This window comes from Lytechinus pictus, chromosome 2 (genome assembly GCF_037042905.1).
Source record: "Lytechinus pictus isolate F3 Inbred chromosome 2, Lp3.0, whole genome shotgun sequence".
Taxonomy (NCBI): Eukaryota; Metazoa; Echinodermata; class Echinoidea; order Temnopleuroida; family Toxopneustidae; genus Lytechinus; species Lytechinus pictus.
The window spans coordinates 67,988,020-68,000,427 of NC_087246.1; the positions used below are offsets into that span (position 1 = coordinate 67,988,020).

Below are 12,408 nucleotides of genomic sequence, written 5' to 3' on the forward strand. Positions count from 1 at the left end.
CAAGGGTTTCATTCTTCTTTAAGGTTAGGTTTTAATTTCAAAGCATCATATAAATTAAATGACATGGAAAATAATTGATCAGTCATTAATCAATACGGAAATGTGTAATTTCCTAATCGAAACAGATATTTCCTTATCATTTTTGTGAATAAAATACAAGCCCCCCCCCCCCCCCCCGATGTCACAGTAAACCAGCCCAGGTATATAGGACAACTCTGAAATCAGCAAAGGAGTGACAAGCTTTTCGACTTTGGGCGACCTGCTATAATACAATTGAAATAATCGTCTTATCATAATAAAATATATAAAACAAATATAAACTTCGTGAAATGATTTCGACACTTGTATTCAATCTCTCCACTCAATCGTTTTAATCTGACAATTCGATTGTTCAATCAATCAAGGTTCATTAAAATCAATTTTATGTGAATTGTATTTCCATTAATGATTTACTTTTTTCCGATATGATTGTTCTCATTTCTCATGCTGATTGTTTTGCAATAAACGAATGATAAGTAAATGTAAATAAACATGAGAGAAACTGCACAGATAACAGTTTCTCTAAATATCTATGGATCTGTAGAACCCTCAAAGTAAACCATATGATATAATATAATGCTATTAAAATAAACTCTTTTCATCTGACCTTTTCCATTTAGACTTGAATAGAGGAGTTAAATGTATAACCATTTTTTAGAATTAGTGTAGATATATTCAATATTTCAATTAGTGGAACATTAAGATAAAAAGATGGGGTTAGGGAGAGAGCGAGAGAAAGAGACAGGACAGAGAGAGAGACAGGGAAATAGGGGAGGGGTAACAGAAGCCTAAATCTTCTACGGTAGTTCATCTGCATCCAATAATTGCGAACATTAAAGTCATATTCAAGAATAAAAATGTTGATAGTTTTCTTGTTAGCTGTCACGTGCACCACAGTGACTCTGTTCATAGAGTGTTAGAAATTATCTGGGCATCATTGTGGCAGTGAAACGACCTTAATCCTTTGACAATGGCTCTCTATCTTTAGAAACTAATATAATAATATGACGTGGGAGATGACAGAGGAAAGATGTGGTTCCTAAGCAATCCCATAATTATAATCTTACACGAAATGAGAGTTAAATGAGCGAAATTGATTTTTTTCTTACATTACCAACGTCAAAATTTTCAGGCAACAATAATCCATATTGTGTATCCATAGCGATAACGTCGGCAATAAAACATAATTAGGGAATTTTAGCGTCCACTTCCCAGACGCTGTCTGCATCGTTGAGAATCTATTGGAAATGCCCGTCAAATCACAATGGACAGATTAGAGGTCATTGTCGAAAGTTGGTGTAACGGGACAGCGCATCGTCTTAAGATTCGGACAGGACAAAAACTTGCAAATATGTCATTATTTTGTCTAGAGTCCAGGACGACACTGCTGTTTTGATTCGCCGATTTTCGACAAAGACTGCTTTGTTTGAAGGGCTTTTGACAAAAGATTCTCTGTGTTATAGAAAGCGTCTGCGAAGTGATTGCTAAAATGCCATATTATCATGTTCCACATACAGTTTGCGGCTTACACCTGTCTCCCTTCATGAAATAGGTAAATTGTATTGTACTCCCTCCTCGTTTAGACTCATATTGGTTAAATCAGGCCAATATAGTGTGTTCTTGATTGTTTTCTTTACCTTAACATCATCTACTCCATGTCTTTATGGGTTCTATTCAATTTATTCAATTGCGATATATTGCATGTGCAATATAAGCTATTCAAAATTCTTAATTAGATTTAAGTAGGCTATTTGCATTGAGTGGAAAACCAATTGATAATTGTAATGATAAATATTGATAATTTCTTTATATTATCAGCATTATTCGATGAAACGAAAGTCGTAAAAGTAATAATGGCAGCATTTATCTAGCAGTTATAGCGTCAGCAGCAGCCATAGAAACAGCTGCAGTAGTATAGATTATCTGTATTAGTTGACATGGTTGAAGAAAAGTGGCAAAATATATTTGTTACAGTTGATTTAATTGGGTATCTCACTGAAAGGCGATTGCTTGTGACCGTAGTGAAATTTAGATTTTGCCAGGGTTCGTAAAAGGTTTGTAAAAGGTTGCAAAGTGAATAAAGAGGAAAAGGTTGCAAGAACGTTACATTTTTTATTGTTTCAAACAATCTTTCTTGTCACAAATACATTATATACATGTTCATTTTTTTCTGAATAATCTGTTTTTTTCTGTATACAGTTGCTACCGTTTGCAAAATAGTCGTAAGCCTTTGCAAACGGTTGTTAAGACAGTGTCGCTGAAGTTCTCATTGCTTCGCCAAAATACTTGCGACCGCAGTCATGACCGCATGGCTCCTGTGTAAAATCAACCCACTAAAATTGTGCGTCGAACGTTTACGAACATATTTTTATCGTTTAAGAAAGTTTACAGCTGTGCGAAATTTCAGAACCGCGTACCCGGGGGTCACGATTTTTGTCTCAAAAGTTGCGCAAGACTTGAGGGTAAAAAGTCAGTGAGCGACGCGGTCAAAAAATTGTGCGCGGCAGATTTATCTCGAAAATATCGAGGGGCGGGGGTGAATCAACCCTCCATTCTTATTAGGGTTAAAGAGGTGTAAACATTAAAAAATGTGGGTTCTTGCGCTTGTTTTCAAATACAAGAGGGATAATTTTTATCATGTTACTTCTTGTTGATCCAGTTAAACATTTAAAAAATAGCACAATGTTTAAGCCTGGCACTCTAGTAACAAGTTGCTTAAAAAATTTTTGCAATAAGAATTTTAAACAACTTGTTTAAATTTTTAACAACTTTCATCGAAAGAATATAATTGATAAAAAGGTCGTAAACAGGTAATTGCTTGAAAATAATGGATGCATCGGTAAACCATATTACCTTCTTGGAGCAGGTTATACGAGAATATCAATCTCGCGATCAGTTGACGGAAATTACGTTTGTAATACCAATCCAATCCTCGTCGTTAGAAAATGATTTTTTTTTAGATCACCAATTAGCATTAAAAATTAACAGAAATAAAGACATGGGCGTAGTCGGAACTTACTCTGGCTCGTTGCAAGGCTTGACAGGAACAGGCAAACGGCTAGTTGAAGATAATGGTGCGTTTCCATGGTAGTAAATTATACCAATTATGAACAATACCCTATGTTTTCTTATATTCTTTTGCGGAATAATCACCCTGCCTGTCCGTGCTCTGTCTTGGACTACTGTACGCAAATATTAGAGTTTGGGATCAAGTGGATGATAAGCGGTGCCATCTAGAAATATCTTGTGATGATTATGTGCAATTATTGCTAATCAGTGTGTGAGGCTGGGGTGGGTGAATTTTGCTAATGGGCAAAAGATAACGAGCAATGATAAAGCACCCCTCCCCTTTTCAATGAAAAGGTTCTGGATTAAATTTTAGTCCAGGATAGGCCCCATAGAAAATTGACCAAACCTTGTTTTTTCATATATACAGTATTTTTTATGGTTTCTTGTCAATTCGAGGGTGCTGATTACGAATCTGAATGATGCCACTCATGTAATCTTGAGCATTTTCCGCAAATTGGCAAAATCCAATATGGCCGCCAAAATATGCAAATTACCCATGAAAATCATAAAATTGCCCGCACATTGGTTATAAAATGTATGTATTTGCGTTGCAGGAGTGAAACACTCTCTGAAAAACGATTTTTGACAAAAAAATAGTTTCTAGATATTCAAAATAGCCGCCATAGACCCATATATTCTATATTATGTACAATATGATCGGGGAAAACTAAATTTCACAAAAGTGAGCACTAAATGCACGTAATTGTGATTTTTTTAGTGAAATAATGGATGAAAACATGATTGCTAACGAAATGTATCATTTGTTATGTCATGTATGTAATAAATGAAGCATTTTAATATTCAAAAAGCCACCAAATGCCCTCACAGTATTATGTTAAATGCTAATAGGGACAAAAGAAAATCACAACAGTGAGTACTAAAATGCATATTACTAGTATTAAGATAAGCGAGTGGAATACTAGCTAAAACATAATTTCTAACGAAATATAAATGCAATTTATGTGATAAATGCTGTATTTTGACATTCAAAATGGCCACCATAGGCCCATTATACATTATGTACAATGCGATTGGAGAAATTAATTTTCACAAGAGTAAGAACTAAAAAATGCATGTAATTGTGATCACCGGGTAAAATAATGTCTGAAAACATGTATTCTAGCAAAACATATAATTTCTTTTGTCATGCACGAGATGCATGAGGGAAAGGCCTTGGAGTAGTTCAGGAGCTAATTATTCAACAGAAAACAATACGTGTTTGTTAAAGATCACAACTCCAATTTGAAATATGTTAACTGTGGTGTCCCCCAGGGCAGCTTATTGGGCCCGCTTCTTTTCACAAATTATATAAATGATTTCTGTAGATCTTCCAAAATCTTGTCCCTTATCTTGTTTGCAGATGATTCGACCTTATCTTTTTCTCATCAGAATCCACAAACTTTAGTTGATGTTATCAATTCTGAACTTATTAATGTTACTGAATGGATAAGAGCCAATCGATTATCTTCGAACCTTAACAAATCAAAATACATGTTATTTAGTAATTCCATAGACAAGTTACCGATGAACATTATGTTTGATAATACCGCATTAGAAATGGTAACGTACATCAAATTTCATGGAATAACAGTTGACAGTAAACTTTCTTGGAAAAATCATATTGAAAATATATCCAAAATAATTTCACGAAATATAGGTGTTATTAATAGGCTAAAATTTTGCATTCCCTCCACATCATTAATCATGCTTTCCTCATCCTTAATTTTGCCTTGTTTAAACTACGGGATTCTTATTTGGGGTGATACCCATCAATATTTAGTAGATAAATTGTTACTTTTGCAAAAGAAAGCACTTCGTATTATTTATAGTAGGCCTACAGCTTTCCGTTCTCATACGGACCCACTTTTTCTAGAAAGTAAACTGTTAAAAGTCAAAGACCTGTATTTACTACAATTAGGGCACTTCATGTATAGTTATAATAATAATGCACTTCCTCATATTTTTGATGCCATATTCCCTAAAGATCAATTTTATCATAACTACCCCACGAGACATTCTGACGAACTTCATACACCACTACTTTACAGAACTTTACTGGCCAAAAATACATTCCTATTCAACGGTCCCAAATTCTGGAACTCCCTATCTAATAATGTTAAAGACAGTGTCTCTTTAAATTCATTCAAACGTAAACTCAAACTTATCCTGCTTCATTCCTATAATTCTTTGCAACGGAACTAATACTTCGTTTTCTTGATTATCATCCTTACATTTTTCATTTTATTGTTTTGTCTTTTTTCATCTTATATTGTCCAGTTATATCATTTTTGTCACTTCACCAGATCAAGCTGGTTTGTGGTCAGCACTTCCCCATTCTGACTTTTCCTCCTTTTAATTTTTTTACTTATTATGTTATCTTGTCTTGTACTGTCCTGTCCTGTCTCCAGGGCCGTAGCCAGAAGCATTTTGTTGGGGGGGGGGGGGTGTACCAGCTAAATTTGCCAACTAAATTTGGCGTGACAGCGCCAACGTGAGCACAGGGGAGTCTGATGGGGGATGTGCCCCCTACAATAATCACATGCTAAAAGATTTTGAATTTCTAGAATTGAATTAGTGGCATTTGGTGAATACTTTAAGGTAAATTATACAAAGATATACATTTTGGATTAAAATAGAAAGGCTAGTGTGCCGTAGTTGCTAACTTGCAGTATAATGCCCTATATGCATTCATAATATCAAAATCAAAGATTTGTTAATTTTTAATTGACCTTCTGTGCAAGATGTCTCAACTAAAATTTCAAGAGTGCTACTACTAACAGTGGCGTACCGTGGGTCACGGCATTGGGGGCGGCACCAGCAAAAAAATTGATTCATTAAGTGGGCGCGCGAAGCGCGCTCATTTGCCAGGTATACTGACCTAATAGAGACATTTTAAGGACTGTGCCATTAAACGGATATGTATCTTAGTGATCAAATAATGCGAGCGCGAAGCGCGAGCTGAAAATGTTTGATATTCAGTCCTAAAAAGGGACATTATAAGCAAAGTTTTGTAATCACGATATGTACCTATCTCACAAAATAAACAATGCGAGCGCGAAGCGCGAGCTGAAATTTTTTTTATAACTTAAACCTAAAAAGGGACATTTTAAGGACTATCTTTTGCAATTTATGAAGTGCGTACGTATCTCATCATAGTCATCTAATGCGAGCGCCAAGCGCTTGCTGATTTTGTTAGAATTACACTGGTACATGAAGCACTTTTTGTGGTCATTGTAATCATGAACATGATACGTATTTCACTAATGAAATATTACGGGCGAGAAGCGCGAACTGACAATTTTTGAAATTCGGACCTGAAGAGGGGCATTCTATGGCTTGTTTGTAGGAATTTACTATTTCACTAATTAAGTGATGCGAGCGCGAAGCGCGAGCTGAAAAGTTGTTATAATTAGATCAGAAAAAGGGACATTTTAAGGACTGTCTTTAGGAATTCGTCCACTGCAAAAACGCCAGTGTTGATTTAACACCACTACCAGCCCGGTATCTATATCGGTCCACACCAATGCGAAGGTAAGCACAGACTGGAAATTTTTATTAAGGCCTTAAAAGGGGGCAATCACTTTAAGCATATAGTCATGAAAAGGCATATGTCACTACATAAAACAATAATAACTTTAAGTGCGAGGAGATAATTTGGTGCATAATCTTTATGGACTTAAAATACAACAGGACTATATATCTCATTAGTCAGACAATGCAAGCACCAGGAATGATGCAACCCCAACCTGCCCCCACTCCCACCCATCCCCACCCCAATCACATTCTGACACCATAAATTAAACAAAATTCTTCGGCGACAGAATTTAGTAAAAATAACTTAGAAAATTTTTGTGTTGTAGACTTGTCTTCATGAATTTGCCAACTGCAGAGTTACCAGTTTTTTAAGTCTTGTGTTCTGTTCTTTTCAGATCTGAAACGGGGCAGTACTTGTACATCACTTTGCTGACTGGTAGAGTGTATAGTGTTCTGCCACTTTAATAGGCCCACTTTATTATTTGCCAACTATACTTTGGCTTTGATTATTCAACTTAAACCTTGGAAATTCATCCCACCCCATATTTATTTACCTAGTCTTGCCTCTAATTTTACCAAACTAATGTGTTTGTTAAATCGTCAATAATTGTGGTATAATTTGCAAACTCACAAGCTTGTTTATATTGGGGGAGGACCGGGGGCTTACTTTGTGTGTTATTATAGCTCCATCTGTTTTGTCCTTTGTATTTTGCTGACTAGTAGGGCTCTAAGCCTGGCTACATGGACTTGGATTTGCCAACTGGTTGTCAAAGTCGTAACCTTCTTCGAAGTTAGTACCCCTATTTTTCTTTCCTCTTTTTTTTTCTTTCTTTCTTTCTTTCTTTCTTTCTTTCTTTCTTTCTTTCTTTCTTTCTTTCTTTCTTTCTTTCTTTCTTTCTTTCTTTCTTTCTTTCTTTCTCTCTTTCTCTCTCTCACCCCCTCTCTCCCCCCCTCTCTCTCTCTTTCTTTCTTTTTCTTTCTCTCCCCCTCTCTCCTTCTTTCTTTTTTCTCTTCCTTTCTTTCCCTCTTTCTTTTTCTCCCCTATCCTCCATTTTGCCAACTGGAACATGATTTTGCCGACTGCCTTGAATGTTGGGGGGGTGTCACACCCCCCCATACCCCCCCTCTAGCTACGGCCCTGCCTGTCTCTTGTTTTGTCTTGTCTTCTATGTCTTGTCATTCCCTCTCTCTTTCTGCTTTTTCGTTAACCCCGTACTATAGGTGGGGCTAAATTGCCATTTAGCCCCACCTATAGTATACGGGGTTAGGCTTAGCCCACTTTCTTTTTACACAGCATTTTTGCAAAGTGGGCTAACCCCACCTTTAGTACGGGATTATTTGGCCCTGCAAAAAGCAAGGTTATCCCAGCAATTGCGGTGCAAAGAGCGATAGTTGGGACCTTTCGCAATCCTCACGGACGCTAATATTAGGGTCCCCTAACACAACAGTTAACGCTTAATCATACACTTGATTTTTAAGATTGAATGTGCATTATAGTCAATAGAATCAAACGTAGAAAACTGCTCTACAATCAATGCTAAACTTTGTGTTACAGGGGGGTTACAGGCCCTACAGATCTGCTTTTCGTGTGCAAAATCCTTTTCTGCGACACTCGCACCATACATAGCATGTATATTACGACTGATGGTTTGAGATATTCGAAATGAAGACCTAAAATAGATTATGACATGGATAAGAAAGTGGTTTTTCAAACAAATCGAGTACATATTGAGTGAGGAAAAACTTACTGAATGAAGGCTTAGATATAGATCATTACAGTCCATCGAATCGATATTACATTTAATGTGGATTATTGGTGTATCACTGGCAATTGATTTCATGGGTCAGATCAACCTCTCCAGCCGAACATTTCGCGTGAGTTGATATGTGCACACCATTATGTAATACATTTGAAATCGTTTCTTTTTGTTTCTTTTGTTTCTTTTGTTTATTCCTTCTACACAAACGATATGCCTCTCGCACACGATGTAATGGGCATTATGTTTTACTTCCCCCAGAAATGGGGATTAGATTCAAATTCCGGGGGGACCACTTCCATTAATGAGTGGATACCAGGCACGACCATGGGGTTTCGAAAAATACCCTAAACAAGCTGGGAAGTAATTCTTTTCCAGATTATGAAAATGCATCTCTTAACAAGAATTTGGCTTGTGAAACCCTACAAGTATTGGATATCCCTTTTTTGTCAGCATTTTAAACATCGTTTTGACACCCTTATAACGTTACATAGGCCTATACGTAACGTACCTGCCCACTCTGTCCCCTTTTACGCGTGGTCGCTCCTGGGATCCACTAATCAATGGAAGTGGGCCCCCCGGGCGGCCTCTCGAGCTCTAGGAGGAGTCAAATGTGGCTTTGGAAAGTCGTCCTCAATGAGATATATCGCTGTTACCATAGTAGCAACCAAAATTTTGCACACGAAACGCATATTGAATGTTTCCGTCGCAGATGCGAAACGAAAAAAAAATCTCATGTCACACAATTTGCATTGCAGGACGACCATGATGACGGGCCCAAAAAATCTCTTCCAAAATCAACTAACGTCGTAAATAAGCATGCGCGTCCTCAAACGAAAGGTCCGGAGTACGGGGTTAAGATCGCTAGTGTAAAACGAAAGTGGGCTAAGCGCTTCCATTCATGCCCCGCAACAGAGCCGGCCCTGTTGTCCAATCAGTGGTAAGCATAATGAATATTCATGAACAGCGATCACGGCGATGAGAAAAAGCAAATAACGTAATTAGGTCTATCGTATAGCCGGTAAACGATTCCGAGTGAAGTACTTGTACTACGAATGATCGACAAAATGTATTCAAAGCGCGCGCGATTTTGGATATGACCCGAATGACCCCTCAGTGCGCTCGTGAATATTCATGAGCTACCACTAGTCCGGGGTTAGCGAGTTTCGTGCATTCCTTATCCGGGGTTAGCAATAACAATTTGGCATGTGTGAAAAGAAAAAAAATAGTACGGGGTTAAGGATAGTACGGGGCGAGCGATAGTCCGGGGCTAAGAAAATCCTGTGTTGGCTTTGCTTGACTATAAGTATTGCATATAACTGTGATGTAAGAGTGAAATATTGTCTAAAACCATGGTTCTTAACGAAGTGTATCATATCTGGTGCATTTAAGGTGATAAATGCTGCATTCTGAAATGGAAAATGGCCGCCATGGGCCCTTATTGTATTATGTACAATTTGAATGAGGACAGATAATTCACAAAAAGGCATATGGCGGCCATTTGAATTTTGAAATATAACATTTTTCACCTAAATTTTTGATGATATGATATAATTCGTTAGTAATCATGTTTTCAGACAATATTTCATTCATACAACACCATCTAGTCAAGCAAAGCCAAATCTGTTCTTCTTCTTCTTCTGGAAACAGTACAGTCCACCGTCTGGTGTATTGTCGTACTGGTGAAGTGCAGCGTGCAAGTAAAAACAACCACCGTTATTAACGGAGCTGGGTCTTTTGTACCTCTTGTTTAAAGATGTGTAGAGAGGTACAATTAACTGTGCTGTTGGGGAGGGAGTTCCAAAGTCTTATCGAATCTGGGAAGAAGCTCCTCTGGTAGACAAGTGTTCTGGCAAAGGGAACAAAGATCTTCTGAGAATGACCTCTATGCATGGATGTGGATGGAGTGAGGAAGGTAGGTGGGATGTCAATGAGTGAGTTGGTAATACAGTAGATCATCACCACCTTGGCCTGTGCCCTACGCTCTTGTAAAGTTGGCCATTTGAGCTGGTTCAGCATGGCTGCTACACTGCTTGTTCTGTGGTGGTCATTACAGACGAAGCGTGCATAGCGTCGCTGCACCATTTCAAGCTTTTTTATATTTGCTTGGGTGTGAGGGTCCCATATTATGCTGGCATACTCCATGATCGGTTGCAGGAGAGCTTTGTAGCACAGTTCCTTGACCTTTCTTGGACATGGCCGGATATTTCTCTGGAGGAAGGCACGTGTGGAGTTGGCCTTTTTGGTTACAGCATTTATATGTTGATTCCAGCTGAGGTTCCTCTGCAGCTCAACTCCAAGACACTTTGCTGTATTTTTATCAGATATAGTCTGTCCATGGATGAAGTAAGGCTTGATGATAGGTTTGCGCTTATTTGTGACATGAAGTACTTGACACTTCTGTGGATTGAATTCCATCAGCCAATCATGCTCCAATCGTTGCAAGGAGTCAAGGTCCTCTTGGAGACGAATGGCATCTTCCTCTGTCTTGACGTTGGCATAAACCATGCAATCATCAGCAAAGAGCCTTACTGTTGAGTTGTTGGAGAGATACTCTGGCAGGTCATTGATGAAGATGAGAAAGAGCATTGGCCCGAGGACACTGCCTTGCGGAACGCCTGATGTTACTTGGCTGGTGTTGGAGATGGATCCGCCCAATACAACGCGTTGGGTCCTATTACTCAGGAAGTCAGCTATCCAATGGTGAGTCAGCATGGGTGTCGATCACGGGGGGGATGGGGGGATATATCCCCCCAATATTTCAAGTGGGGGGGATGGCCTGTATTATCATCCCCCCAATAATTTAGGGTAGAAAAATTATAATAATGATGATGAAAAAATGAAAAGTTTGATCATGATGATTATAGTGATGATTATAGTATGCCATCAATCAGTTTGTTTCCCTCGCAATTTGTGTATATTGTTATTCAATGAAAACATTCTTTTTCAGGACTATTAAACAGATGGGTGGAAGTTCAAGATGAAAAAGTATGTATATGATATTTTTTAACACATGACATAAAAGGACCCCAACGTAAAACAACTTTTGTTGATAGGGTGTTCCATCCCACCAGTTGTGAATGAATTAATTTTGATAAATCAATTAATTCAAAAGGGTGGAAAAACAAACGGGAGTAAAAGGGTGGCAAGATAAATCGTCTAAGGAATGACCATATAGCTATTAGAGTAATAGCCCCACCAATGAAAATATTTGGGGGGAACATATCGTTTTGCCCCCCTCCCAATAATTCCGCATGTGCAACTAAAAATAAAATAAGATTGTAATGCTACACTGAAACCAGCAAGCGAGATTAAGATACCAACTCGATTTTGATCTAAAATCGTGCTCAAAATGTCTGCTTTTCAGATCGGAATATAAAATGTTTCAGCTCGCGCTTCGCGCTCGCATCATTTCTGTACCAAAACCCCATACTTTTCATGATTAAATAGGTGAATAGAATGTCCCGTTTTCAGTTCTATACTTCAAAAGAACTCCCGCTTCGATTTGCAATAATCTTTTGTTGGATATATATCTTGTTCTTTATTAAAAGCGTCCATTAAATTGTCTTTTTGTCCAGATCGAAATATTAAAATTTACAGCTGACGCTTTGTGCTCGCATCTATTGTTCTTCTAGATACCCATCTTAATCATTGGTACCAAAAGTGCTTAGAATATCAAGCTTTCACATCAGAATAAAAAGAAATTTTAGCTCGCTCTCTAGTGAGATACATGTATCTATGCTCCTCATGAGTTACTACGAGCAAACCTAAACAGGTACATTTTTCCTGTTTTCATGTCATACTAAAAATTTTCAGATCGCGCTTCGCGCTCGCATTGTTGGTGAGGTTGAGATATGTGTCTCTTACTCATGATTCATATATATATATATATATATATATATATAAAATATAGGCCTATGTGTGGGGGTGTAGGGGTGTGTGGGTGAGTTTGTTCGTTTTATATGATCGAGCGTCTTTGGAACGTTGATTCATGATTTTGCCCCCCCCC

At 37.8% G+C, this 12,408-nt stretch overlaps 1 protein-coding gene across 2 annotated transcripts in view; it reads right to left on the minus strand.

Moving 5' to 3' along the window:
- The window catches only part of LOC129253749 (alkaline phosphatase, germ cell type-like), a 29,624-nt gene extending 26,216 nt beyond the window's left edge, over nt 1-3,408 (minus strand). Inside the window, exon 1 of one of the 2 annotated variants that reach the window (XM_054892173.2) lies at nt 3,059-3,408. In XM_054892173.2, the coding sequence (XP_054748148.2) occupies nt 3,059-3,125 (67 nt within the window). In that variant the 5' untranslated portion in view covers nt 3,126-3,408. Of the gene's footprint in view, nt 1-2,892 lie in introns of both variants that reach the window. The other variant, XM_064095494.1, reaches the window with a different exon arrangement.
- Nucleotides 3,409-12,408: the final 9,000 nt, after the last annotated feature.